This window comes from Dipteris shenzhenensis, chromosome 5 (genome assembly GCF_047967505.1).
Source record: "Dipteris shenzhenensis isolate YYH24624 ecotype China chromosome 5, Dip_SZ_1.0, whole genome shotgun sequence".
Taxonomy (NCBI): domain Eukaryota; kingdom Viridiplantae; phylum Streptophyta; class Polypodiopsida; order Gleicheniales; family Dipteridaceae; genus Dipteris; species Dipteris shenzhenensis.
Window position 1 is genome coordinate 7,916,219 of NC_141600.1, and position 25,675 is coordinate 7,941,893.

The 25,675-nt window shown below is 40.5% G+C and overlaps 1 protein-coding gene across 1 annotated transcript; it reads right to left on the minus strand.

The window, feature by feature from the left end:
- Window positions 1–6,447: 6,447 nt before the first annotated feature.
- Window positions 6,448–18,731, minus strand: RPL24 (Translation protein SH3-like family protein). Its single transcript, XM_087374784.1, has 4 exons — window positions 18,595–18,731; window positions 18,110–18,148; window positions 7,121–7,354; window positions 6,448–6,895 (listed from the first exon to the last, which is right to left on the minus strand). Exons 1-4 carry the CDS (start codon window positions 18,700–18,702, stop codon window positions 6,689–6,691), a joined length of 588 nt encoding a protein of 195 aa, XP_087230910.1. The 5' UTR covers window positions 18,703–18,731; the 3' UTR covers window positions 6,448–6,688.
- Between the last annotated feature and the right edge of the window lie 6,944 nt (window positions 18,732–25,675).

Genomic DNA, 25,675 nt, shown 5'->3' on the forward strand with positions numbered 1-25,675 from the left:
CCTAAAGGTGCAAAAAAATTAGTCACAAGTGGACTTTGCATCTTGCATGAAGCACACAACTGGGACTACTACTTAAGTATCTCACATTGCTACAAGATAAGTGACAGTGCTATCTACTTAAGTAGTAATGAGCTAGCACTATTGGCACCCTATGTAGCATTTGTAGATACACATATTAAAATCCTTATTGAGGTGTTTTCATCAAGAGGCCAATGAGGAGGATGTCAAAAGCAAGCTCAATGACTTGAATGAAAACAAGGGGGAAGCAATCCAAGATCTTGTATCACACATGGGATCCTTGATCAATCAATTGAGCCATGATGTTCAACGGGACAAACATCGATCTCTGTTTACTAGAGATAGGTAACCCAACAAAAAACTACAAGGAACTCCTCAAACGTATTGCTCTAGAGAAAAATGGCATGTTCAAGATCAAGCAAAGGGAGGATTCCAAGGAGAGAGGGGGGGAGGATAGCTCATCCCCAAAAAGAAGAAAGAGCTAACAACCCAACTCAAAAAGGTGCTACAAGGGCTAGGCATTCGAGGAAGACCAAGAGCACCGGGAGCTAGGGAGAAGTGTTGGGTAAATGCTCACAAAGTTGTCACACAAAGGAAGAATGATGCACTAAATATTGTGTTGTGCATGACCATGGAAATGTTGAATGCTGTTACAATAACAAGTGAATAGTCGATATCGACCAAGGCACCCAAGATGCAAAGCCAAGAGAACGTCTTGACCAAGGAAGAGGAATAGGCTATGGACCAAGGAGTCGAGGAGATCAAGGATTAAATTGAGATTAGGACAATAGGCAAATAAAATCTCAGATGATATTTCTATAAAGAAGCAGGCCATGTGAAAATAAAGTGTGATCTATGTCATAAACACATCAAGACTTTCTAAAAGAGCTTGAAAAAAAGGGAAGTAGCCCTAGATGTGGTAATAAAGATATCTAAATCAACAAACACCCATGGAATGACCCAATCCAAGGGACTGGCAACAAGCACATAAAAGATGCAACAAAAGGGAAAGGACATCAACTAGAAGGACCAAATTGAGGCAATATTAAAGATAGCCAAGGAATAAAAAGAAAGGCTCCCACAATCAAACTCCAAGATAGTGCCGAGGAAATACTATTGTGAATTGTTTGCAAGCAAATTCACACCAAGACAAGAAGAGAGTGTTTCTTTGATTGACTCCTTGGTCACCATTCCAATGATTGACACCCTAGTGGTAGATGAGGTAGGACCCATAATCAACAAAAATAAAGAAGCACAATATACAAGGGGTAATTGTGGATGGGGATTAGGATTCATAAGGAGTTTCTCTCTCAAGGTGCAAAGTGTAAGGAATTTCCCTCCTAAGAACTTTCTCTATAACACAAAGTGTAAGGACTTTCTTTCTCTAACACAAAGAGTAAGAAGTTTCTTTCTCTATAACACAAAGTGTAAAAAGTTTCTCTCTCTCCCAAAAAGTGTAAGGAGTTTCTCTGTCCAACACAAAGTGTAAGGAATTTCTCTCTCTCATAAAGTGTAAGGAGTTTCTCTCTCTAACACTAAGTGTAGGGAGTTTCCCTCTCTAACACAAAGTGTAGGGAGTTTCTCTCTCTAACACAAAGTGTAAGGATTTTCTCTCTAGCATAGAGTGTAGTATTTCTCTCTTTAGACCATGATTTTGCCAGTATGTCTAGAATTTTTCTAGAGAGTGCTTTGGCTATCCTATCATATTAAATCCACCAAACATATCAAGCTCAACATTACAAGCAGAACATTGTCTCTACTCCATACACATAGTGATTTCATTTTGGTTGCTCTATAGTATGCTTTTGACTCTTGTTGTTACAAGGTTAACAACTCCGTTGGACCAATTTGATTAGCCATCCTTGAGTATTTCATGTTGCCTACACTGTGCACTTTGCAACAATGAAGTAATCAAGTCCCCAATACAAGCATCATATAGTAATGTTTGTCTTTATGTATCCCTACAATCCCCAACCAATGCCAATTAGCTTCCATGTTTGGATTCTAACAAGTTTGTCTTTGTCAGAGTTCATCACCTACAAATAAGATCACTCAAATTGCATTGCCATCCCCCCCCAAAAAAAGAACTCACACCCAAACATATATTATTTTCCTGAGCCATGAAACTACCTTAATAAGCTATCATGTCCTCCCACCAAGACATCCATGTGTCCAAGAATGGAATATCATTTGCTTGGTTGTTTCTCCACCATGCTCTTACAACACTATTGCTTTCTTATTGTGGCAGTTCCAATTGTGTTTGCTGGTAACTTTGGTATATGAATTTTCTAGTAACTCTTTGAAATCATTTCTCTGAACAAAAAATACAAGATCACTCTTTTCATTCATTGATATTGTTTGGCCTTCCATTATACATAGTAGTTCTCACTCCATTATACATAGTCCTCACTTGGGCCTCTTAGCCATAAACCCATGAATTGTGATCGATTGAGTCCAAATTTTCAAACAACTTCATCAATGGTCTCCAAAGTAGACACCTATGATTTTGTTTCCTCTTTCTTGAACTCACATATGGGAGTTGTACAACTCCCACACAGTGTAAACCAAAGTCTAGCCATTGGCAACCAACATTAGATGTGGTCAATCAAGGTGGCAATTTTCTTTGGTCTAGCCTTATACCTTAGGTCATGAACATATGTTGTTATTTTACCTCCATCCACACATCATTGAACATGGTCAAAGTGTACCCACGATTTTCATTCTGAGGTACATTCTATTCACAAAATCAAATCCTAATCCTCCCTTGATTGACATTTTTATTATATAACATGGTTGAGAGTCATCGAGGCCTTGACAAAGGAATAAACATCCTTTGAATAAATCATACAACAATGTTCTTTCAAGTAAATAATGACATCCAATGATTCCCTCCTTGGATGCAATGAATTTAATGTCTCATAAATCCAATTCTCAAATATGCAAATATTGTCTTAACTTATCAATAAATATTTTTCAGTAGGTAAGTCATTAGAATCACATTAGAAGGACACAATGCGGACATACTTTCAACATTAGTTGATGCTTACAATTGATTAAAATGTCCTCCCCCATTTTCCATAAACATCGCAATAGTCATTTCGTCAATCCTTCAATTAGACATCGAATTCTAGGAGATTATATTTTTGGCCAACTTCTCCTCTAATATTTTTGCTCTAATATTAGGCATTTTTTATAGTTTTTATTTATCATTTTCTTACATGCGTGCTTGCTTACCACTACATGAATAGAATGTTCATGGTATCCCACATGCATGGTCATGAGCTATAAAAAGAAAAAGTGTGTCATTTTTAATGTTCTACTCAATGGAGCTATTTGATCTTGTAAAAATATGTATTTATATTACGATTACTTGGCATTTATTTAATATTATATTTACGAGGATGTTTACTATTGACTTATACAATGACGTACTACCAAGTTGATGTTGCTGATTTTGGTTAGAATCTAACCCCTCTCGATTGAACCATGTTATGCAAGTATAAAATTGTGCTAATGCCATTGCTAAAGATGTTATCAACCATAAGCGTTGTATTAGTAGCTTGTGAATCTACCTACAGGACTCATAGAAGTAGCTTGTGAATCTACCTACAGGACTCATAGAACTTATATATTACGAGAAGCTAGAATCATGTATTATCCTTTCTCCTTGCTTATGTAGATGTGGATAATTGGCTCCTTTATTAAAACAATAATGACTATTAGAGCATTATCATTGAGACATAATAAATATATTCACGAGACTATTTCAAAAAGTTCTATCATGACCATCCTTGCTTGGTTGTCGTCTCTCACTCTCTTGGTCTTCACGGGTTTTCTTAGCTTGTGTTTTTCACTACCCGGTGAACAAGTGATTAATCACAAGCACAAGTAGAAGGATTATGCTGTTTAAAACATTCATTCACATGCACAATTGAAAGATAAGGCATTCATTCGGTCATATATGCAACTGAAAGAATTACAAAATACGTGTAAGAATGCTTGTTGTAACTGAGGGAAGCTCATGACAAATTCATGGCGACTCCCTCTCTACGTCTCAATTTTCTTGTGTGGAGAGTGCAAGTTCTCCACTAAAGATCTTCCAAGTAGTGACCCTTGGAACTGACGAATCGCTCCCATCATGTCATCCCTTCCCTCGTCTTCGACTACACCGAGTACTGGTGGTTTACAAGGGAGAGAGAACCATACTGACATAGGTCTACGTCAGCGTGAGGACTCCGTTGCAGTCGCTCAACCTCACCTGGCCGGTTTTGTTCTCGGTGTTCGTAACCCTTATATCCATTCAGGACACAGCATCTACCATGGAGGCTTCTTCATTGGCGTGTCGCTTGGTCGGTGATCGAACGGCTTTGGGTCTTTTGAGGAATAATATTCCGGCGGCTTTCATAGGCTCCGTTGCTTGGATCCTTCCATCTGTGAGAAGATGCTGTCGCATTCAGTTCTACTGACGAGAATGTAGAGGAGGTTCTTATAAAGAGCCTATTGACCACGATTGAATTTTTTCCCAAGTGTGTGCAGGGATTAGCTTTGGGGGCCGCCTTGGTGGCCAATGTATCGTTTCCGTAGATTCATACAGAGTATTTACCACACATCCTTGAGATAGGGTAGAGCTTTGTTCGTGTCGTCAAGAGAAACAGATCTTTTACAGATGCGGTTAAAGTGGATCAGCCCTTTGTTCCTTCCATCCGACTAGTCACGCAGGCTATCAGAGTCTAAGGATCTACCTCCCTTCATTTCTCTTCCTGACATCCATGGTCGAGGGGGCGGCCACATAAAGTGCAAATGTAGCCCTCCCTAGGGATGCCTCGTATTTGTGGTAATAATCTTATAATCCTTCATTCCCTCTATGCACACAACAAGCAACTTCAGAGCCCTAAGGACACATATTAAATTATAATCCAAGATCGAATCAAGGAATAATGGTATTCCATGGGTTGGTTGCTACCTCAAATTTAGCTCAACCACTATCTTATTGCGTACTCATGGTGAGGAAAGATCTTGATGTTGGCTATGCTTATTGGTCATTTTGAATCGAGAAGAGGTGTAGTGCTGCTGGCCAAAATTGAGGAAAGATCTTGATGTTTGCTATGCTTATTGACTATGCTTATTGGCCATTTTGAATCGATAAGAGGTGTAGCAATGTTGGCCAAAATTGACGAAAGATCTTGATGTTTGCTATGCTTATTGACTATGCTTATTGGTCATTTTGAATCGATAAGAGGTATAGCGATGGGAACTGATCGATGACAAGAATGCCATGACATGAGCTCGGCGATGGACCTGTACTTGAACATATGTTGGAATTAAAGGCAACAAGGCCCACGGCATAACTCGACTAGAAAGATGCACACAACCAAGATCTTGATTTTTAAGTGCCCAATCGTGGAAAATCGCACAACAAATTCTCATAGAAAAAAAGCCTCTTAACCATGCACATTCTAAGGGGTGGCATGAAGAGTGGTGACGACCTTAACAAGGTAACATTTGTAATTAAGCTAAGAGTTTCTCCATTTTGAAAATAAATGAATCTTTGTCACGGTCAAACAACATCCTAAGAGATAGTGGCAAATAATGACCAAGGAAACAAAGGCCCTATGGACAAATTCATGCACAGCATAAGAAATAATGGCTAATGTTCATGTGGTGAATCCGTCATTGCTATTGCATGGGTTGCACGTTCCCTCTAAAAACCACTCGATCTTGTCGTGTCACAACCACCGAAATTGAGGGAAGACCTTGATGATGGTTGCGCTTAAAGGTCATTTTGAATCAATAAGAGATGTAGCAATGGGCAGTTTGTGGCACCAAGGCCCACGGCATAAGGCAACTGGAAAGACGCACACAACAAAGATCTCGATCTGGAAGTGCACCCAATTGTACTAAACTCGGAGTCACACAATGAATGTCAATGGGCAAAGGAGCACTTAACCCATGCACATTCTAAGGGGTGACACAATAGATCAAGGGTGGTGTTGACCGTAACAAGAAGAAATATGTAATCAAGCAAAATAATTAGAATTAAGACACTACATCCGACGACTTTCTCATTTGTGATTATTCAAAATCAATAGTATTTATTGGAACAAGCTAAAAGAGGGAGAACCTGGCACTTCTAGTATCACACAAACTAAGTAAAAACATGTGTAGAGATGTTATCATCTTTTGACTAGCCTTACTATGACTAAATAGACTGTAGGCAAGTTTTCGGGAAGCGTAATGATGAATGCACAATAGCAAATGTTCAATGTAAGATGCCTTTTTTAAATAAACCTCATCAATTCCAAGCACCGTAGGAGTGAGCTATAACCAAGATAGATAGCTGAAAAGATTCCTGTACATCAAATTAATACTAGAGAGAAAAGCACACTGTCAGACCATGGAAAATTGCTGAATAAAAGGCATAGACAAACATCAAGTAAACTATGGATCCCCCGCAAAAATTCATTTTCATTATACAAGATGGCTTTCTGCATGACACAACAATAGATCGAAAGTGCTCACACATCATCCTCCCTTTAATATGGATACTGCAACAGCAAAACCCCTGCAGGCAGAATTAAACAGTGCATCTTCCATGTGGACTTCAACGCAAAGAATAATGACTCGCATCGTGACTCGAAGCACATATAGAGTGATGACTGTGTGTAAAAACTCAGCTTAATAGCTTCTCTTTTGTCTTCTCTTTTTTATCAGTCTTGTGCAAGCGCTTCCATTCTTCCGGGCTGTCAAGTGCTTCGCCTGTTTTAAGAAGGTACCTCACTTTTCTTCCATCTTCTAACACTTTATGTCCCACCCTACTGGCTACTTTCTCTTTCTTTGAGTATAACATCACATTTGAACTGTGGATAGGTGCCTCCACCTAGAAATCAGCATATAAACACACTTGAACCACGTGCTGCTTAAGCTTTCATACCCATGAGATAAGCTGAAACTAAGGCAGTAGATTCCTAAGTGTGCTGCCTTTCAAAATGAAAGGCATGGAATTTGGATTGCTAAGACTTTCCACATAAACGACAATCTATTTTCCCATATCACTAAAGAACCCAAATCCATAATCAGCAACACTCATTACACTGGCACTCACCTGAATTATCTGACCAGCTTCGCCTTCTTGCTTTCCCTTCACATGTTTTGTCTTGATATTGACATCCTTTATCAGAACTTTGCTATTGTGTTTATACACACGTGTGATCTCGCCCACCTTTCCTTTGTCTGACCCAGAAATTACTCTTATTGTGTCACCAACCTTCACATGCATCTTTGTCAACACAGGTAAACTATTGGGCTTTATTTTTTTCCGTTCCCAGCGCCTTATAGTCTGTGGAGAGATACGATTAAAAAACTCTCTCTCTCTCTCTCTCTCTCTCTCTCTCTCTCATACACACGCACAGACCTGTACCTAGCCACACATGGGCAAACACATCCACACAAACATGCACATGGAGCAAGAGATTACTTGAGCCACGATTCCTGGCAAGGCCATGAAGACACTAGTGTAACGTGACAAGATTCTGGAAAGTGAACCAACCACTTGCAAAGGACTTTCAGAAAAACCACATAATGAAATAGGAATTGAGAGAGCATGTTACCAGAACTCTATTTCTAAGCCTCACAAAGGCTACACACATTTGGTATACATATGACTTGGATCTATGCTCCCTAAACAGTAAATCTGAGACCTTGCTTTACTGGAAAGTGCAGAGATAATAGCAATTAAAACTACGGATGATAGCTTGAAATAGTTATGCAGAAAATAGCCTGTTATGTTTCAACTCTAGCACTGTAAGTCAAGCGGGAAACTAACAAAGTCCACCTCAAGGAGAGAGGGGGATACAAGTAAATTGAAGGGGATTTTACCAAAACCTAACTGCAGAGTCCACTTAAGCGGGAAGACAACCCACCACACAAACAGGTTCAAGACAGGCAAAGATACAGACATTGACTTCAACAGAACATAAGGAAACTTAACGGAAACTATGGGTTTCCATCAAAGAAACTAAGGATTTCCATTTTAAAAAACAGTGAGGTTAATCTGTCCTTCATTTTAGATTTTATTTTAGCACAAAACTCAAGAATGCCTCATAGCATTCATGGACAGAGTGGACAGCCAGAGTGATGCTGTTGGAGTCCAAATTCACACTACCTTTTGAAGGACGTTCTTTGAGAACTTGAATACTCAACTGAATTTCTTGAGCAGTTCCATCCGCAGTTAGATAGGCAGACAAAGATTTATATAATCAGCTTGCCTTCGACCTACTGAAGTGCTATGTCAGTGACATACAGGTAAGATGGGATTAGTATTTTCCAGCACTCCAAAAAATCCCAAATGCTACCCATTCACCAGTGTGGGTAGGACTCCCTCTAAAGCTGCACTTGGATAGAAATTCTAGAGATACTTAAGGAAAAGATCACCAAAGCATAGCAAGATTACTAGACCCTAGCCAACAGGCAGCACACAGATGTGCAGTATAAGGGAGGCCAAAGGGTCTATCTTAGAATTATCGAGAAACAATTGAAGTGAATCGGGAAGAATTGCCCAAAGCTGTCCCATCGGAGTTTTAACCCATGCTCCATCATTTAGGTTTTTGTTTTTTTGCAAAGAGAAGAACTTTCTATTAATGCTTGAAAAACCCCATACCAGCTACCAAAATAGGGCTGATGATGGTGAATACAAAGAGAAAAACCTGGCTGTCCAAAACCAGCCTGCCGGCAATCCCAGCTCGCTGCCTAGGGACTGTCCAGAACAGGGGCTAACAGCCAGGATAGTGGCCTATACATCCAGCGGATATCTCCCGCAGAAAATGTGCAGATGATGTAGCTATAAGCTTCAGTTACCCAAGAAGTGGACAACGCATCCAATGTTCCATATGTCGTGGCTTAGGACATGTGTGTGGGACCAGCATTGACAAAGGTTCCACAAGTGGAGCTACCAGCGACTGGAATATATCATGAAGTTCAAGCACAAAGGTTCCTAGGAGGCACTGTGGGTTGTGAGGATTTTTGGGCGGATAATCCTTATCTTCTTACCTTCAGTCTTCCCTAGTTTCGACTTCAGCAAAAGGGGATGTCATGGGCATACTCAGACCATGCCTGCTCCTGCGTAGCACTAGGAGTTCTGGACAGTACACAAGGCTGATCTAGGGTCCATGGTGGGCATGAAGTACAAATACCATATGAGAGCCACCAATTATATCTAATATATATACCTTCATAAGACTACAATATATCCAATCTTACAAATTAATAAAAATGTTTATAGAACAAGCAAAGGAACAAAAATGTGTAAATGAGAAAACTAAAAAAGAAGCAAAAGAACATAGTAAGCAAAGCTACACTTCTGTTCTCATCAATACCCAAGCATAAGCTGCCATCTGGGTTTTGAAAGATTTTGGGATCTCTTGGGTAAACCCAGTGCTTACTAAGCTTTGAAATCGCAACCAAACAGAAAAAACTTTGAAAGCAAAAAGAAAGAAACAAGCAGAAAATTAGAAGAAGAGAAGCGAAGAGAGAGAGAGAGAGAGAGAGAGAGAGAGAGAGAGAGAATTAAATTAGTTACATTTCCATCACAACCCAACCTAACCCTGAAATTTTTTATTTGTAAAAGAAGCAGAAAGAAACAACAACTAATGTGCTACACAAGGAAACAAAGATAAACAAACGTACATATAAGACAACCAATTAAACACCAACGCAAGCACAAGGAAACAAAGATAAACCAACGTACATACAACACAACCAATTAAACACCAACGCAAGCACAACAAAACAATTATTTGTTAGATATGCTCAATGCCCCACCCTCTTGGTAACCACCAGTGGTTCAAGGTGCTCAAGTTGTAAGGCTCCCATATGAGGAGAAGCCATGTGTGAGCCAGGGACACTGGATGGATCCTGACTTGCATATGTCAGATGAGGTCTATCAATGAGACCGTTGATGGTAGAAAGGTGATTGTGTGGGAGCCCCTTGCTCTCGCTGGGGTCTGGGGGCCAGCTGGCCCCCTGGTGGGGATTCGAGGCAAGAGTTCTCGAGGCGATGGTATAGGAAATATTCCTTGAATATTCCATGAACGGCTAGTCAATTCCACCAACTAGGTTGACTGGTCCGCTTCACCGACTAGGTTGACTAGTCGGTTCCACCGACTACGTTGATCCGACTACCACCCTCATAGCTATAAAGAGGCGACCTCCCCAGTCCATTGTATCAGATCAATTCAGATTAGATCAGATCTTCCAACAGAGATCTTCTAGCTAGTAGCTCTTCATCTAGTATCTGTCTAGATCGCCATCTAAGCTCCACTGTGGGAGCACACGGGTGGACGGAGCCATCATCTGTACTACATCAGTATTGAAGGAAAATTTTGTTCGTCTTCAGTTTGCTGTGTACTCTCTATTCTTTGTTCAGTTTCTGTTCCACTGTGCCGTGTAATTTAACATTATTACCCTTACTTTGTAATATAAAAGAAAATTATATTTACACTTACACACACATATACATGGACGCCAAAAATAGAACAAATCTAAGAATTAAAAAGAAAATGGGCTATGAAGTTCTAACATCATCTACATAAGAAATCACAAACTTTTGCTGGAATTTACGCAAGGATATCTCATCCTCTAAAGAGAGAGAGAGCTACCACTATCAGAGGTGCGAACCAAATGAACTTCTCTTAGTTTTGAAGCAACTAGATTCAAAACTATAGACTTCCAATGTGATAAGAGACCTTGGACCCCTAAATATTCTTCTACTTCAATAGCAAAATTGGAGACTCCTTTCTCTGTGGATTTTAATGGGCATGAATCCTTAGAAGGAGAAAGTCTAAATTTTGTGTCTTTTAAGAAAAGATCCCTTAGAAAAGCAGCAAGAAAGACATAAGTATCAACAGTGACAACATGTCCTAAAAGAACTATCACTGAACGGAGCTAACTTTTTCCTGGTACAACAAGGGCTACTAAGAAGGGCCATCTTTCTATGCATTGTAAGATTTCTACCAATTTCTGTATAATTGAAGGCCTTTTGTCTTCGAGTTTTCACATATTTCCAAGCAACCACAAGGGATCCTTTCTAACTCCTCTAACCCAATGAGAAAGAGCACTCATAACTTGAGGTGACTTCAATATGGAACTTAAACCCACCTTATCAAGATTGGGAGAAGTGAATATAGTAATAACAAGCTCTTTTCTTAGAGTAGGAACGCTTTTAAGGCCAAGAACTTGAGACTTAAAAACATCTCTAGGAATACTTTCAACTGAGAGCAATGTTGATTTCTTAAACCAAGATCTTGACAAGAGAAGTTTTCTAAAGTAAATGGAAGTTTAAAGAGAACCTTAAATGTTATATTGTCAAAAACGTATACAGAAAATCTACCCAAAACATAAGTCGATCCAAGTACAGTATTCTTCTCTGATAGTCTCTATAGGCAAAAACTCTCCGGTTTGAGGAGTAAGGAGAATCATAAGAAACACGATCTATCGGTCTACAAGTAGATGCAATGTTTGTAATAGGGGAATCACAAGAAACATAATGTATCCATCTAGAAGTAGATGCAACATTTCTAATATCATCATTACGGGAATGGGAAGGAGTAGCGTGAATCACTTTTGGCTTCCACATTTGAGTTAGATAATGGCAATAAGGAGAAACGTTCTTAATCTTTGGATGAGTTCTCCAAACCAGACCAGCCTTTTTACTCTTGTGATGAGCCGACTTCCCTTCTAAATTGAAACCTCTAGGAAAGAAGGTATATAAGTTCTCATCCAAAAAAGTTCTCGAGGCCTTGCTGCCTTGTAAATTTCTTTCAAGTTAGCAAAATCTCCTTCTATATGCTCAATAGAAAAACAACGAAATGATTCAAAACCAGATTTCACCATTGCTGCCTATAAAGGTTTCAAATCTCCAAATAAAGATCTTTTTTATGAACATTCCTAGCTTCCCCAACATGCTCTTGAAAATAGACAAAGGCAATACGATAAGTTTGACCTACATAAAGCGTACTACTACTATGAATATTGTAGATAACATAGATTACTTAATAAGACTAAGAGGTTTAGGGCTACAAAGATGTTTACTCCTAAGACGCCTTAACTAATTGGTAATCCTAATATTATTATTTGTATAAGTGTACTAACTAATGTTGACTTAAAACTAGACCATCTGATAGAACCTTCCCCAAAATTATGAAGTAAATTTAAATTTGGTCTATCTCTATACGGGTTTCTAACATGTCTAGAAGCAAAACAATGGGTGGAAGAGTGAAAGGAACGTACCTCATGAGAGTCGAAATTTGTAGAAGGTATATTTAAATTTTCAATAGTTAGGACGGTGTTTAAGACGAGGCTCGGCTCAGGGCGAATGATCTGAGGTCAGAACTGGTGGTGCTCACCACACCCCCCTCGAGCAGTGGGGCCCTAAAGAGGCTACTCCATACACTTGACAGATCATCAACAATAGTGTGCAGTCACGTGCCCGTGGCTTCTTGCTAGAATCCCTACTTAGTTCCTCCTCACAGCAAGAACCTTTCAAGAAACTGCACAAGAAGCCCTTAATCCAAGAAGGACCCAAAAAAACCACAACGAAGAACAACAAGAGACAAACTAGGACAATTAAATCTATTAGTCAACAAACTCGGCTTGTGTGCAATTCAAGACATGCTACTAAAAAACTGGCAGGAAAACTATGATAGCAGCTAGTGTCAATTAAAATACTCATAGAGGTACCATGGATGGATCCCAGCATATGTTGCCAATGAAACTTCGAGGTTACTGATGAGGCTCATACGGATGGTGTCACTCATTTGGACTTGCCCTCTTTGTCGTGTGGGAAGAAAAACATCATCTATGGGAGCACTGCGGTGCCATGTTGGAATATGATTGCGTAACAAATGGGGTGAAGTCCTTTTCAAGAGAGAGATCCATTTGTCTTCTTTGACCTAGTAGCTATATTGAGGGCAGTCATTGTTGGAGATATCATAGTCAAAGAGTGTGGTGATGTGATGTGATGTGTGTAGTACTAGGTGATCTAGTACTAGGTTATGTGTGTCTTGTGTGAGTGCCACGTGTCATCATGCAGCTTATCCCATATGCACTAGGTGCTAGAGTGTGTGAGTAGCCTATATAAAGGCTTGTACTTCACTTGTCATGATACACTTGATGAATGAATGAAAGCCTTTTCATTATGTCTTCATTTGTGCATCATTTCCTCACACCCTAACCTTCTCTCTCTCTCTCCCTCACACCATGTTTCTAACATGGTATCAGAGCCACTTAGCCTTGCCATAGCCATTGCTGCCACTTAGCCTTGCCATAGCCATTGCTGCCATGTCATCCTAGACCTAACCCTATTTTCGTCTCTGCTGGTTCACCCTGCCTAAGGTTTCTGCACCACAGACCTTTATTGCTTCTCCTCTTGTAGTCGCCTTTGCCTCGCCTCTTCTTTTCTGCACAGCCGCCCTGCATAGCTTGGTTTTCACCCTGTTTTTCTTCTCCATAGCCAGCCGCCTTCATTCCTAGGTGCTCTTGGTAGCTGTCCTGCCTGCTGGTCGGGTCATTTCCCTAGGCCAACCTGCTGCTGCTGCTGCTATCTTTGCTTCATAGTCGGCACCTCCAAGCGACTCCAGCCCTACAGCCGACCATCTGTCTGCCTCCAAGTGCTGTGTGGTGATCAGCCTCTTCAATTCGGAGCTTTTCCAGCCTCTCCACGTGCTGCTGTGTGCATTTCAGAGCAGACCAATCGAATTTCTGCTACAGGATTCTACAGCTGCATTACTTCAGCCGACTTTGCTTTCAGACCTGCCTGTGGAGGTTTTTTGAGTGGTTCCAGCCTTCAACCATCTGCTCCAGCAATCTCTAAGACCTTTTCCTCACCCAACTTGTCCATGTGAGTACTGCTCGTGTTTTGGAGCCTTCTGCCAGCCGCCATATTTGCTGGTCTCCTCAGCTTATTGCACGCCTTTTGGAAGCCCTCTTTCATCATGACTTCCTTCTCTTCAAGTTCCCTACTCATGGAGAAGTTCAAGGGGGAAGGCTTTCCCACGTGGCAAACCAAGATGCAACTATTGCTGATGCATGAAGCAGTTTGGAATGTTGTTGAGGAAGAGCGTCTTGAGACAACTGATCAGCAACAACGCAAATTATGGAAGCAACAGAATGCCAGGGCCATTGCTCTTATTGGTCTTTGCTTGGCCGACTCTCTCATTCATCATATGGACTTCAAGTCAACTGCTAAGGAGATTTGGGATCGCCTTGGTTATGATCTGAAAATGTAAGAGAGTGATGAGTCGAGTGATCATCTAGCCCGGTTTCAATCTCTTGTTCAACAACTCTCAAGTTTGAAGAGTGTTCCTGATGATGAAGATAAGATAGCCGTCTTTGTGAAGAGTATGCATGGCATTTCTCGCTTTGAGCACACTCTTGAGATCCTTCGTCTTGCCACTACCACATTTGATGATATGGTGGCCCTCCTCATTGAGAAGGATTGTCGCAATAAGGAAGTCACTCTTGCCTCTCCTATTGATCATGCATTTGATTCCACAAGCAAATGGAAGACCAACAAGAACATTATTTGCAGGTTTTGCAAAAGGAAAGGACACATTGAAGCCCATTGCTTCAAGAAGAAAGCATAGGACCAAGAGAAGCATCATGCCAATCTTCTGGCTGAAGACGAAGCTAACCTGAAGAACCCCCAGAGGAGATACATGCAGCTACAGTAGAGGTTCATGGCCTCTCTCTTGACGACAAGGATCCATTTGACCAGGGTTGGGCTTTCTAGGCCCCTATGCTATGTGTGTTTGTGTTGAGTCACATAAAGGTTCTCAGCCTTGAGTTGTCCCTCTACATTGAATGTATTTGGAGTCAATAAGAGGTACTCTGCCCTGGGTTGTCCCCCGAAAATGCTTGTATTGTGTTTCACTTAGGTTGATGGTATTGACCACCCAATTCAGAGTAAGCGGGGATGACGAGTGATGGTTTGCCCTTGCCGGTCACAAGCTGACTGAGAAGTCACTATCACACGGGAGGTGTTGGATAGTTGGACTTGCTCTTTGCAGTAATGCGGTGGAGGGGGGATTGGTCTACTCTTGTGTGTTGGATCTCACACCTCTTTGCTCTGAAGGGGGGTGTTGAAGATATCAGTCAAAGAGTGTGGTGATGTGATGTGATGTGTGTAGTACTAGGTGATCTAGTACTAGGTTATGTGTGTGAGTCTTGTAGTGCCACGTGTCATCATGGGACTTATCCCATGTGCACTAGGTGCTAGAGTGTGTGTGAGTAGCCTATATAAAGGCTTGTACTTCACTTGTCATGATACACTTGATGAATGAATGAGAGCCTTTTCATATGTCTTCATTTGTGCATCATTTCCTCACACCCTAACCTTCTCTCTCTCTCTTTCCCTCACACCATGTTTCTAATAATCGTTGCTATGTTGCAGTCGATTGAAAGAATTAACAGCACAATCCTAGCATGGACGCTTCCATTATTGGCCCAAATAAGGCTTTTGGACCCTATTGGGATCTTGATTTCTCTATATGGGATTAGTTGCCATCCTTTGAGCTAACGTACTAGCTGCATTGTAGTTTTGTAATACGTGATACAATTAGCATAGGCAATAGCTTCCGACGTGGTGGATCAATAGGCTTAAGGACAACAAAGCAAGATTGAGTCATGAGATGAAGGCTACACACAGCCTGTCAATTTCAATAAGGCCATCAAAATCCACGAACTAGGATGTGTAGGCTGACAAGGAGCCACTTATTCCAGCTATCTAAGTTGCAAGCATGCTTGGAACTGTGCATTGGTACATACAATTTCTTGTAGAGTACATACTCAAACCTATCCAACATAGTTAAGTCTTTTTCATCCTTGGTGAGTGTCTTTGTCATCATAGGAAGGCATTGTCTTTTAATTGTGAGGCAACTAGAGTTCTCTTCTTGCAGTCTTGGTCAACAATATGAAAATACAAGCACATTTTGGCAAGCCACACATCAATGGTATGGTGCTTCCTTTAACCAATGTTGTCTTCCAGGAGTTTGCTTTCAACTCATTTCAACTTGGACCTACTCTCAGTTCCTATTTTTCTATCTCAAGTGGAATGGTGTCATCTCAAGTATCCGAAGGCAATGTGGTATCTTCACATACCAAACTGGTGTAAGAATGCTCTAGTTGTTGAAACTATTCTGGCAAGATAGCCATACTCTCTTGAAGCTACTGTACCTGCTATTATGTATCAAGAGCATCAATGAAGACACCATGGTCGCTGCATTGTAGCGAGGTGCTTGCAACACAGCTAGATTCTTGTAGCAAGAGCGTAGCGGGCATGCGCCCTCATTTTATACCATGGTACTTTGACTATCTGGCCTTCTCGTTAAACAAACACATCCATGATGGGGGAACGATCACAACAAGGGGTGGAGTAGCAAGATGAAACCACCATGGAAGTGTGCATAGGGGGTCCCAAGGCTAAAGAACTAAGGATAAAGAATAGGCATCGCAGAAGGCAGAGTGAGGCAGGCAAGTGGGCCACGACAAAGGGGAACTGCCGTAAAATCAAAACGTGCGAAAGGGGAAGGGGGGGTAGCTTGTTGGTCACGGAGATAATAAGGGGTCAGTGAAAAGCCTAAATGGCAGCAGTTTTGAGGCTGTGTGCACTGTGCTCAAGTATTGGCATTCCAAATTGGGTGGGTGGGGAGGGGGAATGGTGGCGGTTACATTTAGGCCACCAAAGGAGCCTTCCCAAATGTCACCACCTTTGGTCAAAGAGCACCCTTTTCTAAGGTGTATTATCACAAACTTGTACTTCTCCCAAGAAATCAAGAGAAATCTTTTATTGACCTTGGTCAAAAGTCTCTCAAAAAAGAGTCACAACTATTTCAAAGAGTCCCACCTTTTATGAACAGTTTTCTTGTACTTGCACTTAGTGATGCACCTCCCATAAAACGTTACACCCTTCACAAGGGGACACAATCCTTCATGCACATAGCCATTGGGGGGCACATGCCTCTTCAAGTGTGACTCTTCACCCTCTATAAGAAAGGCCTCATTCTATGGATCACACCATTCTAGACGTTTTATGCAATGCACATTCCTTGTCCTCTATTACCATTACAGTCCCCATATTGCTCCCTAGCCCACTAATGATACTACATTATCAGGATTTCTTACAGCCTAGCCACGTTGGCCAGTTCACAGACTGGCTGGCAATCTCATTAGCCAGTTAAAAGACCTGGCCAGTCTGGTTTGATGACTAGGCTATATTTGGTGGGAGGGGGCAGACTAGCCTCTGTTAATAGATAAGAGCCCCATTGCAGACTTCGTGACAAAGCCACTGCAGGTGTAGGAACCCTTTAAGAGCATATGGTTTTAAGGTTAACCCTATTTTGGTGCAAAATATTTGAAGTATTTTGGCTGTTCTACTGCTTTCTCTTACTCTCACCTCTGAGTGTCCTTGAAAGACTTTTGGTACACACGTCAATTGCAGTTGGATCTACCTGAGTACTTCTCTTTAGTTCAAGTTCTTCCTTTATGTGAAGTTAGACTGACAAGTTAGTAATCCCACCTTATTTCAAGGTCAAGGTGGCACTGCCTAGAATTTCTAAAGTGATGGCAGGAATCAACACAACTCTTTTAATGCCATGGTCACCCAATTTTTTGCCCCAAACCCAAACGTGTACTGAGTTTCAAAAATTTATGTCTTTAAAAAAAGATTGGCCAGATTTTGCGAGTGTGAAAACATGGGAAAATGAAGCACATCTGCAAAAAACATTATCTGCTAATAGTTTGAATAACGGATCTAGAAGGTTAGAAACAAAAACCCATTTTCCCATATATGATCAGATAACAAGAGGTATCTGAATAGGATGTTCGTCTATCTGGATCTGAAAGCATCTATGTGATCCGCGTCATTTTGGTTCTGTCCTATAGATCCCGTTGAGTTTCCTGATTATGATAGAGCACTTTTCTCTCTCTCTCTCCTTTTTACGCAGAAACACAACCCCCCACACACATATTAAGAGGACGTTCTCTGCACGAAGAGCCCTGGGAAGAAAAGCATAATGTGAAACGCCAGACTAGAGTGAAATACCATCATCCGTATCACACCCCTCCTTTGTCCATCATTTGCCTGCATGTCAGCCATGATCAGGTTAGACAAATAATGACCACAGCACCCCTTTAGAAGGTAAGAACTGAACCAACTAAGAACTGACAATCACAGATAGAGAATGAACTTCGATACAACCGTATTTCAAAAATTCGGTATTCACGTGGCTTAAAGTTAGAACAGCCCGCAAGAAACTACAGTCAAACTAGGCTGCATGGCAGAAAAGGCCACCAGTTGTACTGTGCTACTGTGTGTATCACAACGACTTCATGAATATCTCTGTCGCGAAGATTAAAATCTATACGAAAACACTACACAGTCATGCTTAAAACAAGCATCTACTAGCTAAGAAGTAACGGCGCCTTCATTCCTTTTGCCGATTGGACCCCTCTCGCTCTCTCTCTCTCTCTCTCTCTCTCTCTCTGTCAACGCGCGACGTCCTAGTTGGACGTGTATAGGCAGCTTACCGGCACAAAGGGACGCGGCTGGGCTACCGCGAACCCCATAATGGAGCTCGAAGAGAACCCACTGACAGTGAGAGAGAGATTGGCCATTGCCTGCTGAAGAGTCGCCATAGCGCACAGCCTTCAGCGTTATCCTATATGTACCTATAATGTATTATCTAGTATTTTTGTATTATAAATTAAAAATACTTTATTATAATATAATATCATCTTCTTATTTTACTTGAAGCAAAGGTTTCACGTTATTATAATATAATATTACGTTATATAAAAACATAATATTAATAGGAAGCAAAGAAAATGCTGTGTTTATACTTGGAGTATCATACTCCACCATTTCAAGTTTCCTTGTCACTTTCTTTTTCCGAAAAGAAAGAGAAACTTAAATTATAAGAATAATAAATGAAGAGTACATTTAAGTCTTTCAAGATCATACATGCGTGAGCTCCCAGTTGAATGTGTTGTGTATCATATCTACAATCATCTAGTGGAAAATGTAAAGCTACAGCTTCTAGAAGGAAGCAACCGACAAGGCTTTCAAAACCAAATCCACTGAAACGTCTTTGGCCCCATAGAGCCGTTAAACAGAGATTAAAGCTTCCTGAACCTCTCTGTGGAGGTTAGGACTCATAGGGATATGGTGGAATACAATCTTGTTATGGATAAGCCACACATATTGGATGGCTACAACTTGTATCAAATGCCAAACTTTAGCTTGGGTATCGTTAAGATTGCCTTTGTCGCATAACAATACCATTTTCCAAGAGATTTGAACTTGTAGGTGATCAATATGGAGCCACTTTTGGATCCGAGTTCAAACTGAGAGCAACTGCACAGCTAGGCTGTGCTTCGTATGCCCCTTGAGCACCGTTGTTCGTACCTCCTTTATGAAACTAAGCATCATGATGTCCCTCAAGTGAAGTTCGCACTGTCTGATCTAGCTGAGAACGGTGATAAGGATAGTCCCAAGTCCCATATACTTATGCTAAAGCCCTTCGCAACAACGGAGGCCATGACTCACCCTTGGATGCAGCAATTATGGCTTGCTTGAAACGTGACCTTCATGTTATCAATGAATGCCAAAGAGCTCTAGCTACAGAGCAGATTTCCTCCCCTTCGGTAGTGAAAGCTCGAGTGAATATTCGACTCAAATGTCCATCTTTTTTGTCCCAATTTTGCAAGAAAGTAAAGGAGGTGTGTCCAACTTTCTTGCCCCAGGTTTTTTTAAAAACTCCCATACACAAGGAAGGGGGTGGCATGCCTTAGAACGAGGGATTTGATAGCCACTGAGCCATTATTGGCTTCTCTCTCAATAGTACTTTTGCGAAAGGGTAGTTTGAGGGGCTCAAGTTGTCATCTCTAAGACACCTTCTCTCTCATTTTTTGTAGACGACTCCTGTTGGAGAGGAAATGAAGCTACAAGCACTCTTGCAGATGTTTGCTCAATTTAGGTTGGCCAATGGGTCTAAATGGGATATAGCTAAGCCTACTACAACTTGGCTAGCAAAGACTAGAAAGCCTACGCAAATTAAAAATTGGGAGTGAAATGGATAAGCCATGTGTCTATTTTTAGGCACAATGGTGGTGGAGACAATGGATGTTTGAGAAACTCAAACCAAAGCTATAGTACTAGTCAACAAAATGTCTTATATGTACTAATGACCACTACTATGTATGCTAGCTCTAGCTAGGCAATATAGAAAACTCACCGTCAAAGCATGGAAGGATATTGTAGAGCTTTCATATGGATCAAACCAACAAATGCCCTCATACAGTACCCTTAAGAGATTTCAAAGATGTAGCATTAACAAAATTGTGGGTACTCTTATTATGTGTAGAAAACTCACTAGTAGAGCATGGAAGGATTGTTCAGAGCATTTCTATAGATAGATCCAAAGTGTAGCCAACAAATGCCCTCATCATAGTACACTTAAGAGATATAAAAGATTAAAATTGAGGGTACTCCCATTATCAATAAGTACATATGAAGTCCTTCCATTGACTTTACTCTCAAGAAAGCTAGAGGTTGGAATTGTAGCCACCACCTTGTAGTGTAGGTGAGCAAATCATAGCTCAAATGCAAGGCTACCATATGATTAGCATCCATGCTACCTTGTATGCAACATATGTGGCTACATCAAGGGGCTACATGAGTATGCATGTAGTGTTGGAGATGGTGTCCTTCACCCCTCACTTGGTGGAACGTGGTTTACTTATGGGAGCTCGTGGGGCTATTTGACATGTGGCATATGTGGGAATTAATTCCATAAGTATGTGCACCCCCTTGCGGTGCTTGGATATATTGGCATTTGAGACCCTCCTCTCTCATCCCTCACGAGACCTTTTTGGGGGAGAGAGGAGGCTTGATGTGGCTATGGGGTGAGGAGTGGGACCCCTACATCCGGCATCTCCTTTCAACACATGGTAGCACCAACAGTGGTATCAGAGCCCAGAGCCTACTTTGGCAATTAGTCGTGCTGCGTTGGTGACATGTGGCAACTGCAGTGACCTTTCTAGATAGGACTTGTGTGATGTACCACGGCTATTACTTGTAGAAAGAGCAAACATAGGGAAATTTAGAAATTGCATGTCAACCCTTCATGTAATTAATTTCCATGGCAATTAATTGCATTAAAGTATGGACAAAGAGTAGACTAAGAGAACAATTGTGGTCCACTCTTTGCCTTCCTTTCTTGCACTTGAATATTTATCATGGAAATCAATTGCATGAAAGGGAGGAACAAAGGCAAACACATTTGCTCTTCCAAAATGACTATGAACTAAAAATGAAACTCTAAGGATATCTTCCTTTCAATATTATTGGATTTGCATATTTTGAGAAAAGTGTTTGCCTATGCAGTAATGTTTTAAAGAGTAACATACACCACCTTTTTTGTGTTTTTCACTACTTTTGAATTTGTAAAAATGAGCATCATCAAAAATCTTTTTAAAAGCATAAAAATAAAAAGCAAATCCCCAATAATATAGCCTTATACATACCAACACCCAAAAAATAGCCAAGTTCCAAAACATCTTAAAGTCCAATAAGCTTGAAATTTACATTGCTTCATGAATCAATAGTGCCAATATTCCTATGGAGAGTAGTCATTGGGTCCTATGCCTTCATATGCACTAGAGCCCAAACATATAAGATGGAAGTTGTAGAGCCCTCTTCATCCAAGCTATCCACATGAAGATTCTCAAAGTCCACCTAGTTAAGTTGAGACTCTGCCCCCTCTTTGGCTTCAAGTTGTGCATTGCATGCAATGGTGAATGTCTTTCAAACATTTTGGCAATTATTGCTCAGATTACGATCGTCAATATCTAAAATCTAGATACCAAAATGCCTATCTCATCTAGCATCAATGTATCAATCCTTGGGCAAGTCCTTGCAACTCTCTTCCTTTCTAGCCTCACTTGCTTATCACCATCATCTCGGGGTTATATTGGCCTTTTAAATGCACTATGGAAACATACAAATGCACTATGTTGAAATGTACTATCACATTATACAAATCACATTTCAAACTAAACTTTACTAACTTCAATAATTTGTTTGGAAACCAAGAAGGTGACATGGAGAAGAGCGTCCCTTGTAATAGTGTCATCTTGCTATGATATTTCTTAATCCAAAATTGGTATTGATTAATAGTATCATCTTGTAATAATGTCATCTTGCTATGATATTTCTTAATCCAAAATTGGCATTGAAACTATAACTCATTCAACTTCTTAGTACATAAAATTTAATTTTCTGGTGGTCCCCAAACACAAAGCACCAAACATCAATTGTTGATCTAATAACTACTTTTGGTATATATGCATTCCATGAAATATAGATCATCGCCACTTTTTTTCTTTGTAGCTTGAAAGAGAACAAGGAAAAGATTTGATCTACATGGTCATTGTATGGGCTCATAGGTAGGATTCCTAAATCCTAACTTCACTTTTTGAAAAATTCTCTTCTCCACTGTAGGTACATTAAGACATTTTTTGAAATATTTCCTTCTCCACTACCATGCAAATGTACATTAATACCTTTTGATTTTCAAGGCACTTTAATTATACTACTATATAGATGCAACAAATCTATATACAAGCAAGCTTGTAGTCTTTTTAGGTCCTCACTTTGGATACATTGTTGAGCCTATATGCTTTGCAATAAACTATTGTAGATCTAAAATAATTACTCAAACACAATCGAGTTCGTTCTACTTCCTTGTGGTCTTCTAACCATTCTAGCTAATAGTTTCACCTTTATTCACTTGCATAACCAGATATTTAAAAGTAGACACACCAATCCCCATGAGCCCTTAAATTAAGGGCAATCTTAAGATTAATATCTAAAATGCCCCAAAAATCCTATAGATATTGGGATTTAAAATAAGTGTTGTGCTTTGTTTGCCACCCAAATGACCATCACCCTAGCCAAATCAATTTCTATACCTTCTATTGAGATGTTGTGACCTAAGAGCATACCATCTTAACATAAAAAGACTAGATTAGGTTAAGACTTAGTCGACCTAATAGGCATTCTAATTACATTTTTACTTAAAGCTTGCAAAAGTTTAAGAAAAACCTTTTATTTTCAAAATTAAAGGTTAAATTTTGTTGGATTTTAAAAAAAAGTTTAATTTTTAAAATATGCCATTCACATGACATTAAACCTTAGTTTTTGATGAACAATGTGCCTTGTGGCCAACATGCAAGCCCAGTGGTTGTAATTGAATATCAGAACCAAACAAGCATGGTGGCTAAATTCCTCCACTACTTGATGGGTAGAATAATATGCCAATGTAGAATTAGAGACGCAACATCTTTTACTTTGGCCATCTTGCCTCTCCTTGCAAGCCTTGCACCCTCTCTAACTTACTTCTTGCACTCCTAGTTGCTCCTTACAAATCCTTGCACCTTACAAGCCTTCTTGCTACAACCTTTATTCCTTATGTTAATCATGGAAGTCTCAGAGGCATATTTTGAGATCCAATACCCTCTAACTAGCTCCTCTATGAGATCCAATGGGTCCATTACTCTAGCCAATCTTGTAATCATAACATCTAATGCATCCAGTGCTTTCTTTTTTTAAGAAGAAAAGGGATACAGTCAGTTATCATGAAGGCGCTGACAAAAAATAAAACCCTCAAGCTTGGCGAAGGCCAACCTGCATCCTAGGAATCAACTTAATACCTAGGGTATCTAAGGGATAAGAGCTAACAGCCAGGGGGACTATACAACCAGTGAATCCCTCCCGGCATGAAAATGTAAAAAACTCATGTAGCCATGCATTGCAAGAACACTCCCGCCTTTCAGCACAATTTCTCTAGAGTTCAATGCCCTATGCTCCCAAGTGGCACGCAAAGTATAGATGACATCCTACTGAATAGAAACCAGAGTGGCCACTGGTGGAACATGACGTCCTCCCATCACTAGGCTATAATGCACAAATTAGATGTTCCATGCCATGATGCTAGCCACTGTATCACACACACCATCATCAAGTGCCAAGAGAGGATGGTGTGTCGGGCTGGAGTGGTCACCTCATGAAGCTTTGTTTGTGTATCTTGTAAGTTGGAGAGACCTCATTAAAATGGAAGGCATGATCCCCCTCTGTCAACTAGGCCACCATGCCCCAAGTGAAGTCCCGATTCTACATCCACGCCACAATCCAAAGGGATCCTAGATAGACAACTCCAAAAAAACCTCATCTCCAAGACACCATCCAAGTAGCAATGGCAACTCCCATCTATCCACATCTATTGTAGCCAAGCGCCTATGAGTAGAACCCCCATGAGCTATCAACCATAAGAAGCACACAATCTTCCATGTTCGAAGGCTAGACCAAAGATACGTCCAAAAATAAGAGCAAACCTTTTGGGATACCCACTTCTCTACCTAGTGTCTCTCTCTCAAAAGTCTCCAAGTTGATGCCTCCATCTATTGTCATCGTCATTGGCCTATCCGGGTTGTGTAGGAGAAAAAGGGTATCTCCTGCACTCTCTATGTATGGCTCTTGGGATGGCCAGAACCACTCTCTTAGATCCCATTCAATCTCCCAAAGAGGCATGAAATTGTTCTACATGGTGATCCACAAGAAGTCATCTCCCTAATGCCCGCAAGGTGACAGACAGGTAGAGTCCACTAACAAAATGTTCAAACAAATCATGATGCTACTGATTAATGTGCACCGCAGATAGAAGCTCCAAGCAAGATTGAACAATTGCATATTGGAGTACATGTTCTATAGATCGGAACTCAAATACCATGCCATTGTGTAGGAGCTTGGTATAATGGTGAGAGGCAGGCTACCCACCATAGTGATGAATTGGAGGGTAGAGAAACCCTCCTTTAGGTTTCCCCCTTACAGCTTCTTGCCAAAAGTGAGTAGAGAGTGGAGCAACTAAAGGATAATATCTACACCCTCATGTTGAGGGAGAAAACAATAAAAACATATATTGCCAATGAGAAGATGTAGATAATGATCATCATAGTAGCATAGGTAAAATCTGAAAGTTTTCCTCCACAGTCCACAAATGCAATAGAGTGAAAAATGCATGATATGCAGTGGCCACATCATAGGTCATTGCCACATCCAATGGCCCAAGCATTTCACCTTGTGCACTTTTATTGCTTTGGGGTCTTTGTTGTGAAAGCAACATTGACATGTAGATTTTGTAAGTGTCTATTGCCTAGCATGTGGATAGGTCAGATGTGCTTGCCTCACGAAATTATTGGGGAGGAGAGAGTGGAAGGTACCCATGCAATATATGGAGAGATTTCTTATGAGCCTCCACCCAACAAGAAGGTAAATTAGGGGGAGCTAAGTTATGGATCTCCACCCAATAAGAAGGAAAGCAACGGGAGAAAGGTTGTGGATAGGCACCCAATAAGATAGGAAAAAAGAAGCAGTTGAAGTAGGTTAAAAAGCACATTGTTGCTTGCTCACTCTCGACATGTGACTTTGAGACTTTCATTTCAATTCCTATATTGATGTTGGTTTTATGATGTATCAAAGCTCAATCATGATACCTATGATGTTATTAATGAAGAATTCACTTTCATGTTTGGTGTTCATTTGGGTAAGTGG